Consider the following 13,606-nt stretch of genomic DNA (forward strand, 5'->3'; position numbering starts at 1 on the left):
AAGAGAATGTTCATACATTCAACTACTCTATTGGTGGAGAGACGACATTTTTAATTCAAAACAAAGTGTTTTCCTTTTACTACAGTAACCTATACAACCCGATTATTCTTCATAATATCGTCTTATATATTGTTTCTTATATAAAACGATATATTCTTCTAGCAGTGGATCATATTTTTAGGTCATTGACGAAACAAAGCTTGAAAACCCCTGATATGATGCGCACGCGATTTAATTTGGCTAATTTTGCAACAAACAAATAATTAGCCTGCTATTTAAACATAATGATACATAAATATAGACACAAAACGACGCTTTTCATGTATGCTTATGTAATTAATTTCGCTTATGAATTCCGTTTATTCTGTTGTTCCAGAATAACACACACAGAGAATTAAGTAAAGCTCGAGAAAAAATAGTGTGTTTCAGCTGCGATAGTATTCTGAAAAACATAGTGGCCATATCGATTTTTCTTGATCGTTGTTTTTGTAAGAACTGATAAAAAATAAACCATGATTATTTTGGTTTAGTGCGCTGAGGGCGGATGTCCGCTATAGACGCACGACGTCAAGACGAGAGAGGAGCGCGCGCCCCCTAGCGGGACATGACGCAATTACAGAACGAGCATATCACTGGTCCTGATGCTGCAGGATACGGTACTGATGCAGAATATGACCTCACTTTACGCTGCATCATGTGGCTCAGTCTCTGTGGCGCAATGGAATAGCGCGCTGGACTTCTAATCCAGAGGCTCCGGGTTCGAGTCCCGGCAGAGATGACGCCATCAGTGGATGATGGCTTTTTTTTAGATGCATAAATAGGTATTGTGATGCTCATCCGTCTCTTCATCGCAGAGGATGCAATGCATGTAAAAAAATGTGTGAATGAAGCTACTCTTTTATATGCGTAGCAATAGCATTTTTTTTTGTTATGATAAACATTCACAGTTACAATTTTAAAAGCCTTTATTTCTTATATGTTCCATATATATATATATATATATATATATATATATATATATATATATATATATAAACAGTTTTATGAAGGAGAGAGATGCAATAGATGGTTTGGTAACTACAGTCAGCTTTATCCTACATCTCTAATACAGTAAAACATTCAATTTTTCATTTTTAATGCATTCCTGTCCCTTTTGCCCTCTCAAATCAGTTCAGCTGTAATATACTTGTATTTGGTCTTGGCAATAAAAGTCTCTCTAACGTGAAGAGAATTATCCTGAATTGCACTGGGAAGAGAAAGAGAGAAAGGTGGAGAGAGAATGAAAGCCTGCCAGAGAGATGGAGAGAGACATCAGTGTCCTATTGATTTTCCAGCGAACTGTGTGATTGGCTCTTCCTGGTCATTATGGGATAGAAATAGAGAGGTATCTCACTTCTGCACTGTCTGATCAAACACTACAGGAAACCCTCTTTCAGGAAACCCTCCTTCACTCTGTCATGCATTTATTTTAATGGAAGCTGTGAATGTCCACTAGTTTCTCAGTCTTTCATTTATCCACTTTGAGCTCATTTTCATCCTCTCATGTGATTCAATTTCACCAGCATTACCCCGCGCTGAAACTCTTCCTGCAATTTTGCAATTCATATGTGATTTTGGCCTTGTACATCTACCTTTTTTTTCTTTCCTCTCTCCACAGGCAATTTTAGCATCTCAGAAACTGAGAGGGAGAGGGAGCGACGAGGGCTCATTTTAATGCAGTATTTGATTTTAGATGTTCAGCAAGTCATTAAACTGATAATTGAGACGCTCTGCTCATATTATCCCTGTCTTCCTGACTGTCTTCCTCGCACTCCCGGGCCGGTCGGAAACTAGGGTGTTGGTTTCTGTGCTTCTGGACAGTCGCACGTCGAAGAAAAAGGATTGCGCAGGTCACGGGCGAGCGCGCTCGACCGCGTGGACTGTCACAGCTCTGCGGAGAATGACGTCAGCGTCTCTATAAAATGATGAAATGGGCATGGGCTCTGTTTCCAAACACTGGAAACTGAAGGTACGCCGTCCGGCACTTCACAGACTGAAATATCGTTATCTTTTCGATCCGATAGGCTGAACTATTTCATTGTGGATGATGTAACCGGGCGCTTTCTGGGAATACCGGCGTTGTGCCGAAATGCTCGCAGTACAGTCTCCTGACCAGTAGATGTAGGCTAACTACTGTCTCATCCGTATCGGTGATGAAGACAGTGTTGACGTCCGTGCACAAGCTGGGATGATGATAACACTACAAACATACTGTAGCCTATCTTTTATTTACCGCATAAAGAGATTACTTTTCCACTGTCTAATCTGCGTCATGCTTTATTCACTCCGTGAAATGAATAAAGGCCGACAGACTTTGGGCTGGTGATGACATTAAACACAAGAAGTGTAGTTATTTGGGCCGGAAGTGTCCCGCCCCGAGGCTCTGGTTGGCTGCTCGAGCCACCGCCACGGTGACCGAGTCGTTGCTCTCTCGGGGTATCTGCCTCTCGTGCAGTCGTCCATGTTTAACCCCGTGCGTCCCCCACACCGCACAGCGAGTAATCCGCGTGCAGAACTAATCCTTAAATCCTCTCGCGAGTCGCAACGCCCTCCCCTCCTCCTCCCATCCTCTCCTCTCGCGCGGGCCTCCCGAGCAGCCGGCGGGGTCTCCAGAGCCCGGCTCGCGCGCGCGAGGACTCTATTCACAAGACCACACCTCGCGCCGCCACCAGACTATATTAGGGGGACCTCACTTAAACATTTCACCCCGAAATAAAAAACAAACAAACACACACACACACACACAAACACGCACACAATATTTATTGTGACATTATTTTCAAAACAACTGTAGTTGTACTTGTTACAGTTATTTTAGTAATCAGTAGCCAATAAATCAGATACTTTCTTCTGATAATGGAGTTAACTATTTGGGACAGCTATTCATTCATTCATTCATTCATGAACTCGTTCGTTCGTTCATTTTGGTTATAGGTTCTTTAATAAATTGCACAATTTATTGTGCTTTCTGAGGATTAGCAGCCAACAACACTGTTATTTTGATGTTCGTTCAAAATGTTCTGTTTTTTACAGGTAAAGCTACTTTTTTAATGTATTGTTTGCATATTTACAAATAATTTATCATATTTTTACATTTCACATTTTATACTAAAGACACTAAATGTAAAAATACATTTGTGACTATTTAGATAAACTAATTTTGATCACAAACTAATTTGCAGCCTATCCTGTATGGAAATTTGTTTGTGATAAAAAAAAGAAAACATTTTTTCATGATTTATCACAACTTTATTTCTTTTGTCAAATCAACTGGGATAATCAATGTGGTTCAGATAACATAATATTTTGAGTTTCTGTTGATTAAACGAATCTCCTTCGTTGTATCAACTCAAAAATTTAACTTCAGTGAACTCAAAATTGTAATACAACCATAGGCCTACTTACTTTTTTAAGTTCAACCAACAATTATTTTTATTATTTTTATTTTTATTATTAATGAAGTATTCAATATCGTTATTTATTGTTTTAGTCTATGTTTAGTAAAAACAAATAAATATAACAATCTATTTATTTCTGACATAAATAATGTTATAAACAACAGCAGTAATAACAATAATAATCTATCTTAGGCAGTATGGTCTAGCCCTGTTATCCATGGAGCGGCCAAATCGTATTAAAATACCCACCCCTCCCCCTCCACCACCCCGCGCCTCCCTCCCTTCTTCTCTCTCCCTCCCTTTCTCCGTTCTTTCAGACAGACTGTTTTGCTGCAGTGAACGGTAGCCGTGGAGAGAGGAAAAGGCAAGAAAAACAAGAAGACAGCGGAGGGCGGAACGAGAACCAAGACAGACAGATCCATTGGGACCTTAGCGTGAGCGCCAGCAGGCATAGACGGGTCCAACACTCCAGAACCAACGGAGCCAACAGGCATCACGAGGAGCGCTTATATCGGTGCGTATTGTAATCTGCCCTCCTTTTGAGCTCACAGACACGCAGGGGTATTATTGTCGTTGGCGTCCTGGCGCTTATACAGATGGGGGGGAGGGGGGGAGACACCTGTCAGGTTTGTAAATAGGGGGAACGCTCGTGCTCTGGAATGCGCCTGCATCCGCGCGCGTCTCTTCTGACGGGCGCACCGGGCAGAAAACCATTCAACGAGCTCGGAGGTGTTAAACTATGAGCAAAGGGAAGGGGGTTGACGTTAAAGCGTGCTTAGGCTTACTGTAAATGCGCCGATGGTTGCTTTGCCCCCTCGCGTTTCCCCTCCCCTCACCTCACAATCGCGAGCTTTAGTAGCATCTCCTTCTGCATTCAGCTCGGACTGTGTGCACCTGCTACTGTTTTCCGTGGTTCGGTGGGGCGTCCCGGTTGCGCGGATGAGAACGGGACTGGTTCTCAGCGGGAGAGAGAGAGAGGGAGAGAGAGAGAGAGAGAGAGAGAGAGAGAGGGAGAGAAATAAAGAGGAGAAGTGCGAGAAAAGAACCGATGAGTGAGGGAGGCGGCGCGGGTGGCTCCGTTTCGGGTCGCGTGCCCTAGAATTGCAGCAGGTATCATCACCTCGTCCAGTAGCGATGAGGCGAGATTTCGCTGCTTGCGCTGAACACACACACACACAGTTTGACAGCCACTGTCCGTCCATGCCTCCCTCTATAGTTGCACAACAATACAGAGCATCTCTGCGCGATCGCCCGCCCGATCCGCAGGCAACGCTATGACTTGCACAGTTCACAAAAGCTCACTCAGGGAGAGTAATAGGCAAACAAACGACCTGGACTATTGTGTGAGCTCGCGCGCGCGGTTGTGGCCACGCTCGCGTTGAATTCTCAACGGGCGACAGGTGCACCTTCCTCTCGCGCGCAGCAGCAGTCAGAGTAGGAGAATAATAAGAGCGGTGTTAAAGGCTACCGGGAGGATTTCAGGGGCAGCACTCTATACTTAATTCTTGTCAGGCATGCACTCACTTTTACGTAGCAATTGTCGATTCAGAGTCGTTTTCTGGGTTACTGAGTAACGAAGGGAATGTTTTCGATCACTGCGTCACATCACACACAGCGAATGACAAGAGACGATTAATGAAAGCACTGGGGCAGCGCGTGAGTGAAGTGTGTGTGCTCAGCATCTATGCGACCAATCAGCGCGCTCTGTCCGTTAATGAGTGTGTATGTGTGTTGTCCTTTCTTCCAGTCAGCGCTTCGGTGAGCTTCTCCACTTCTCCTGGTCTCAAGAGGACTATTGGGTTTAACGTGCTGGACTGATGAGCGGGATGCGCGTGCGTCAGAGTATGACATTCCCGTCATTCCAGCGAGCCGCTCTTAGGGCTCTCGCGGCCTTGACGATGCTTCTCGCGACCTCCGTTCGGAGCAACTACGTTTTTGGTAAGAAACCCCCCCTCTCTGCACTCACTCTGCTCCTCCCTCTTGTTTTCAGTGTTTTCTGTTTCTGGGAATCACAGAGCCGTTAATAAGCTCGTGGGGCACAGAGGAACCTCCCCCTCCTCTCAGCTCCAACGGAATTTTCTGCTGTGTTCTGTTATTTTGGGAACAATAGCGCACATACCATCTATCTATCTATCTATCTATCTATCTATCTATCTATCTATCTATCTATCTATCTATCTATCTATCTATCTATCTATCTATCTATCTATCTATCTATCTCAGTCATTTCTCAAGAAGGCTGTGTACACTCTTAAAAATAAAGGTTGCAAAACTGGGTTTTTGCAGAGATGCCATATAGGAGAACCATTTTGGTCTCCTCAAAGAACCTTTCAGTGATTTAGAACCATTTTCTAAACCAAGAATCTAAAGAAACCTTTTCCACTTTAAAGAACCATTTGTGGTTCCATGGATGTTGAAGGTTCTTCATGGAACAATATAGATGCCAATAAAGAACCTCTATTTTTAAGAGTGTATACACATTACACAATGCTAGCAGGCAATTTAAATGAAGTTGGATCTTCTTTTTATTATAAAATATTTTCATTATAAAGTGTTTTAATGAACTTGGAAGGATTGCAGCTTGAAATGTTTGATGCTTTTATTATAGAGGACTATATCTATCTATCCTCAAGCACATGTGCAGCACATTACACAACTTACTGAGTTGGACTGAATCAGTCTTCTGGCTTGTGTGGGTGTGTGACTATTACATTGATCCTCTGTGGAGTTTAGGACTAAACAGCATTTTTATCAAACCTTTTCATTATAAAATCCTTTTTCATTATAAAGTTTAGTAAGGAATGCAGCTTCTGTTGAAATGTCTGGTTCATTGTCACAGTTTCAGCAGACTGATGAGTGGAGATCATAACTGCTTTTAATTTTTAGTTGTAAGTATAATTGCTACTGCACAAGTGTTCATTACACAATCACAATGAGTTGGACCGAATCAGTCTACAGGCTTGTGTAGGTGTATTGTTACTCTCTAGAGAACTCTCTGAACAGATCTCTATCAAATGTCCAACATTTTTGAGTGAAAATATGGATGATTATACATGAATGATGATTGTGATAGAGTTTTCCTTTTCATTATGAAGTGTGAACCGGAGATTTGTGTTGAGATGTTGGATTCAGGGAGATTGTGTCATTGTATTTCTTTCTTTCTTTCTTTCTTTCTTTCTTTCTTTCTTTCTTTCTTTCTTTCTTTCTTTCTTTCTTTCTTTCTTTCTATCGATCCTGATCTTATCCTTTCTTTCTCACACACAGACAAACACTTAAACTGTCAGCTGTTTTTGCTGCTCACTGCATTATTCATTATTGTGCTTTTTTTGTGCTTTTGCATATCCACTAACCCTATGCATCCTTAATGCGGATGTGAGCGTATGTGTGAGTGTGTGCAGGCTTTTTGCATATGTAAAAAACTCATACTTTGGTTTATGTGCTGTAGTGGAGCGGATTGTTTGAGAGGATGTATGGGTTGTTTGATTGGTGCATATATGTATAGGAGCATGTTGAATGTTGGCTCTGAAGTGGGAAACAGTATGTTCTGCAGGTTTGTGTGTTTTGTATGTTGTGGTCTATGACTGTAAGAGTTACATTAAATTACTTGTGATGCCTGTTCCACCTGCTTTTGAAAAACTTTCCTACGCTTACATAACCAATCAGTGTTGTGCAAAGTCGCCCACCCACCTTCTATTTCTAATTTATTTTGAACTAGTAAGCAGCACAACTGTTTTCAACACTGATAATAATAAGAAATAACCACTGGCTCTGCTCCCTTTTACCTAAACTCATTACTTCAGACTTACGTGCCATCCAGAAACTTGCGCTCTGCAAGCGAACGTCGTCTTGTGGTGCCTTCTCAAAGAGTCACAAAATCTCTTTCTCTGACCTTTACCATGACTGTTCCCTGCTGGTGGAATGATCTACCTAACTCAACCCGAGCTGATGAGTCCGTAGCCATTTTCAAGAAACGGCTGAAGACACATCTTTTTTGGCAGCACTTGATCCAGTAATACAAACATTTTCTCTTCTATTCTATTTATAAAAAATATATATAATTTTTTTAACATGTACTGCGTTAGATTAAACTGAGAAGGGTCACAGCACTTGCATATTGTTGTCCTACTGTTAGTTTAACTGCTTCTATTGTTCTCACTTGTAAGTTGCTTTGGATAAAAGCGTCTGCTAAATGAAAATATGTAAATGTAAATTAAATGTTTCTTGAGCACCAAATCAGCATATTAGAATGATTTCTGAAGGATCATGTGACACTGAAGACTAGAGTAATGATGCTGAATATTCAGCTTTGCCATCACAAAAATAAAGTACATTTTAAATAGGACTATTAAAAAAGAAAACATTCACAATATTACTGCTTTAACTGTATTTTTTATCAAATAAATGCTTGGTTAGCATTAAGAGAAAAAAATCGTAGAGACCCCAAACTTTTGAATGGTGTGTGTGTGTTCACTGTGCATTGAGAACAAATTAAACTCGTGCCTGACAACGCCCCTTAGCTGTTCTAAATCCACTGTAAAACACGGCTCTAAGGGGTTTATTGCTTTTATAAAACGGTTACTCCATAAAAATATTCATTTTAATATTTATTTTATTCATAAAATAAACACTAGCAACAAAAGCTATAACATTATAACACATTTGGACTGGAACTATCCGTTTTATAAAATAAAATAACAAATAGAATTAAAATGAAATACATTTAAAAAAAAAAAACTGGAAACTCGACTTTTGACATATTCGAGCTTTTCAAAATTTGCAGACTGTGCTGGTGTTTCTGCTGAGTTTAGTGTGTAAATCATATTGTTTACATATTACAAAGGCTGGGTTAATAAAAGTGTATTAAACTGACAATGTATACCTTTCAGCCTTAGTAAACAAAGCTTTCATCTTTCCAACTGTAATTGTATATATGATGGTTATATAGGATGATCAGTAGATCTGCACGATTCTGGATAAATTGAAAATCACTAGATGTTCTGAAAAAATTTTTAATTGCTGCACCCTATTAAAAAAAAACATTTAATGAATGAATGATTTAATGACTCACTCATAAAGATTTCACTTGTTTCATTACTGAATAAATCAGCATTTTTTAACAAATCTCTTGAATGAATGATTTAATGACAAAAAGGCTACATGTTTAACAGTCACTTGTCGCAACCTACTGGTGTAACGATGTCATTGATACACTCGTTATTTGAAGCGCCATGTTACTTGCAAAAGGTGATTTACTCTATTTTAATTTCTACTGTAGACATCAGTGTTTATATCCGAACTATACACTTTTCTCACAGTACTTCTGTGATAATTTTAATTAAGAAATAATGATCTCAATAATCTCAATCGGAAGGCTGTGTCCTAGTTAGGGTGCATGTCTCGGCTGCCACGCCTTCAATCTCTGTCAAAGGACATCTTGATTTAAAGGATCCTTTGAAGGCAGCCTTCGTTTCATGTACTTCATTTGGCCTGTTTTGAAGGATGCATCACGTGTATCCTTCAATCACCCAAAATGCACATATTCCAATTCACAAAAAAGAATTAGCAGAAAATGATGTGCTTGTTCAGTTTCACTACGTAATGCAAGACAAAAAAAGAAAAAGATTTTGGAGATAAAGGCATTTTGTTTTGTTTTGTTGTAAATGAATCACATAATGCTAAACTGCATAATGTAAACCACTGGGAGACAACAGATGGTTGCCATTATCTGTACTGCATTAATAAAAAGGAAGTTAATACCGGTATAAAGGTTTTTAAAATGAAATATTTTTCTAATTATAATTTTAAGTATTAGTATTAGAAACAATGATACAGAAAATTCAGACACCCACGTGATCTTATTCCTAAATGACAATGATTCTGCTATGTCTATCAGTCCTTTTTCAAGTTCAATCACAGCAAACATTCAATTCTGCGTTGGCGTAGCATTAAAGTCCCCCTGTGGTAAAAATCAAGCTTTTAATGTTGTTTATGTCTATGCGGTGTTTTTAATATGCTTTAAGACAAACCATGTTCAAATTCGTAAGTCAACACCATTGCTGACTGCTGAGTATTTTGTCCTTACCACTGCTGTCCAAAGACAGTCTCAAAAACACGGCTTGAAATCACTGGTGTTTCTGACGTCACAAACTACCTGGTAACCAATCAGGTCAACGTGTGATCGTCAATGAGTGGATCTCTGAGCTGGTGTGAGTGAGTGGAGGCGGGGCTAATTTGCATATTCATAGAACCACGTATACTAAATGAGGCAAGGGTGTAGAGTTACATTCAAGCTATTTTAAGGCATGAAGAATTTAGTTTCAAGGAAAAAACGTTTAAATATCTCATTTTGGTGTGACTCCAGTCTTCTTGAATGCATCCATTTTTAATGTGCCTTGACTGCTGTACAGTCTGACATTAAAGACAACTGAGATCTTACAGTGTGACATGGCTTACAGCGAGGATTATGTTCATACAGTTTAACAAGCAACAGTCGTAAAGGACAATTATAAATCGTACAGTGTGCATGTGGCTTTAGTCCACAAGACTGCATGTGCACATGAAGTGTGCCGTTGGCCATTTGGGACAGGGCCTAAACTGGTCACACTGTCTAATTTTGATTCAGTCACTGAAAAGAGCCGGCTCAGAAGAGTTCATTGTTTGTGAATCTGCAAAGGCCTACACTTAACGCGCTGTGTTTGTTTTCGCGTGTAACCCGTAAAAGACAACTCAATAAAAGTTTTTTTTTCACGGTACACTGTTACACCTCATTCAATACAGTCTGCAAACCCACATTCACAACTCCAGTAAATATGATTTATTTTGTAGCAACGTCATAGGCCCTGTTCCAAATGGCACACTTCATATGCACTTTCGGTCTCGTGGACTTACAATGACTGCCGCGTGCGTGTGTCTGTTAAGTCCATGGGTAGGGTGTCCCATTTTGTTTAGTAATTTTAGGTTTCAGAAGGGTGCACACCCTTTGCGGTCAATATGCGCCCTCGATGCGCGCTTCTTTTTCTCGACAGTCAAAGTGCAGTTACGTCACGAAAGTGCGGACTCGTAGGATCACCTCGAGTAATTAGGGTGCCATTTGGCATAGATTATATCTGCGATAATAACGTGGTGCTGTAGTTACTGTTTTTGTCTTTTTTTATTTTGAGCTATGGTGTTTGTTGTTGCTATTATTCTTAATAACCATTGCTATGTTTTCACATTTGTTCAACTAGGTTATATTATAAGTTGAAAGCTCTACTAAAGCATTAAAAAAGGAAACGATTAGCATGTGTATCATAATATAAGTTAGGCTAATGTATATCATGATATAAGTTTATCAGGTATTCACTCATAGTTTCGTGAGTAGACTGTAAGTGTGTGTGAGAGAGTGTTCAGATGTCCAGTCATGTTGTCTGATGTGTTGGCCATGCATTTGAATTTGGCTGTGTGTGAGAGAGACAACTTTTCACTTTGGTCCTCTGGTGTGTGAGGGATATCCAGTTCATCGCTCATGGTCTCTGCAGTGTGCATGAGTTTGTGGAGTTTTAACCTCTGGTCTCTGATGTCTGTGTGAGTGTGTGTGCTTGTGTTGCTCATGTGGTCTCTGATGTGTGTGTGTGTGTGTGTGTGACTTGTAGGACAGATCACCCGTAGCCTCCGATATGTGTGCTACATCCTCTGTGACATGTTTGCGAGCAGCTCAACATGTGGTGGAAGCATCTGGATATCCTCCATAACCTGCTTGATCAATTCTGAAAGGTCATTTTAAAGAGGACGGCACAGCTCTGGGGCTCATTTCATTGGGCTTAACAACTGTGCATCACAGATTCATCGAAAGAGACACTGCAAGGGAAAATTAGCCTTTTTGTTTGTTTGTTGCGTGGCTGCTGACGGTGTGTTGAAGGATGTTGTTGTGTCCCTCTCCACTGACCTGAGACATTTTGATGGCTATTTGTGTTGCTAGTGCACATTTGGGCTGAGTGATTTATGCAGTCTTACAGTGTAAAACCTCAGTGATGCTGACATATGTGCATGTTTGTGAAAGCATGTCAGGATTAAATTGGTATTATGTGTGTGTGTGTGTTGTGTAATCGAATGCCTCTAAGAGATCTTTCGAGTAATGTTCATTATAAATGGTCCTGAACAGAATAGCTACTTAGCATAAATAATGCAGAGTAATGGATCACTAAAAAACTGATTAGTCAGACGACAGGCCACAAATTATTTGCACACTTTGCACATCTTAACCCCTGATGGCTCTTCTCTCACAACACAAGAAAATACCATAAAGACCTGCATGTGGAGAAACTACTCATGGGACATTTTATAAGTCATTATTATGGATTTTTTTAAGTGGTTTAAAGAAAAAACATTTTTTAATTACTCAAAAGTGAATTTTGTCTCACTTGATTTACTTGTTTAATTTCAAAGAGAGGTAGATTGTTCTTTTTATCCTGTTATTGTTCTTTTGTGTTTTCATTTTGTGAGACAAACATCATCCTTCTATTGCAATGGTCCCTGTATATGTTCCATTAAAATGAACACACTAGCATTAAAACAAAATGCTTTTAGATTAAATGTAAAGATTATATATTGATTTAAAATGTTCACTAAAGTACTTTTTCTGTTTAAGCTCTGTTCCAAGACCTTGCATGCAGTTTCTAAAAGTCTCTAAAGGTAGCGTCTCAGCTGAAAAGGTGCATTCTTCTCCGAGAAGCAAACATGGAATTATGTTATAGAATTTGGCCAAAATGAGGTATCTTAGAGGGCAATGAGGCATCACAGATGTAGAAGAGCTTTCACATTTGTGTTGTCATAAAATGTGGTCAAGGTTGGCATGAAAAACGAAAAGCCATGTTATTCAACATATGGACAGACTGCATACCTATAGCTGCTCACTACCATCTGCAGCATATTACACACCAAAATGGCAAGACGTTAAATACATCATGCTCCAATTTGACTAGCTTTACGCAATTCCTGGGAGCCCATGTTTTTAATTCCATTGAAAAACAAAGCTCCAAGGCAATTACAGTGAGCACTTCTGATTCTCTAGATCTATTAATGTCTGCAAGGTCAAAATTACCGGTATATCATATTTGTATTGCTTGTAAACATTATATAAAAAGTTTTTATGTGAGTTCACATAGCTCAAGAAGTTGGGAACCAGCAAGATCATGGGTTTAAATCCCAGGGAATGCATGAACCAATAATGTCTGCTTGAATGCAGTGTGTTGCTTTGTATAAAAATGTCTACCAAATATGCAAATGTAAATGTTTATGGGAGAAAATAACTCACATGTAATATAGTGGTATTAGGGATACAAATGTGTTTGATTTGAGTGTGTTTTTTAACAGACTAATGCACAAAAAGTATTTTCTTGTTTTTCAATCATGTGGCCATTAGCAGTTTTTGCCACATTCCCCCTGCTGATCGTTTAGTAGGCTGGTGTTAAAGATGAACAGATAATGAGGAGAAGAAAACAAATTCATATGTTCGGATGTGGCGGCTGACTTCACGACCGTAATGTCAAATTAATTGAGAGTAAGATGATATAATGTTGTTCTAGTCCAATATTTGCAAAGATTCTCAGAACAGAACCACTGAGTCCCTTTAGTCCTTCCCAATCAAAGCCGTTGCATGCGAAAACCTAAAAAAACGAATCTAGAGACGGCAGCTCTGCTCTGAGGTACGTAATGAATGTGAATTGGCTCTCCTGGCCCAGCACCAGAGTGGCTGTCCTGTTTCAATGTAGTCTTGGATAAAGATCAGTGTAATCAGTATACGGCTGTTCAGGGTTTTTATAGACATGCGTGAGATCTGTAGGTGTGTCGAGATTGTGTGTGGCTCTGGATGTGAAATACACCTGCAAACAGAAACAGAAGGAGAGAGAGGGAAATGAAAGTCACCCTTGTCTTGGCGTCGTTTGCATGCCGGAACCCCTGAGTGAGACGCACAAAGTCAGGGAAAGGACATTATTTCCTGTCTACGATCTCTAAAACACTCCACTGACTCCTGGGAAATGTAGTTTCCCAAAGCTTGAAAAAAAAAATCCTCACTGGTACGAGATTTTATCTAAGTTAGAAAGTGATACAATTGAGAGTCTACTCCAGAAGACTGAAGTGGGTGCTGAGGGTGTGTTTTCTCTCTTTTTTGCTGGCTATACATGAACCTT

At 39.9% G+C, this 13,606-nt stretch overlaps 1 protein-coding gene across 3 annotated transcripts in view; it reads left to right on the forward strand.

Moving 5' to 3' along the window:
* The first annotated feature begins 3,734 nt into the window (after positions 1-3,734).
* The window catches only part of cadm3 (cell adhesion molecule 3), a 62,778-nt gene continuing 52,906 nt past the window's right edge, over positions 3,735-13,606 (forward strand). The window contains exons 1-2 of one of the 3 annotated variants that reach the window (XM_084412633.1): positions 3,735-3,951; positions 5,185-5,375. In XM_084412633.1, the coding sequence (XP_084268759.1) occupies positions 5,255-5,375 (121 nt within the window). In that variant the 5' untranslated portion in view covers positions 3,735-3,951; positions 5,185-5,254. The remainder of the gene's footprint in view (positions 3,952-5,184; positions 5,376-13,606) is intronic. The other 2 variants (XM_084412632.1, XM_084412631.1) reach the window with 2 other exon arrangements.

The sequence above is a fragment of the Rutilus rutilus genome, assembly GCF_951802725.1.
Source record: "Rutilus rutilus genome assembly, chromosome: 6".
In the NCBI taxonomy this organism is placed as follows: Eukaryota; Metazoa; Chordata; class Actinopteri; order Cypriniformes; family Leuciscidae; genus Rutilus; species Rutilus rutilus.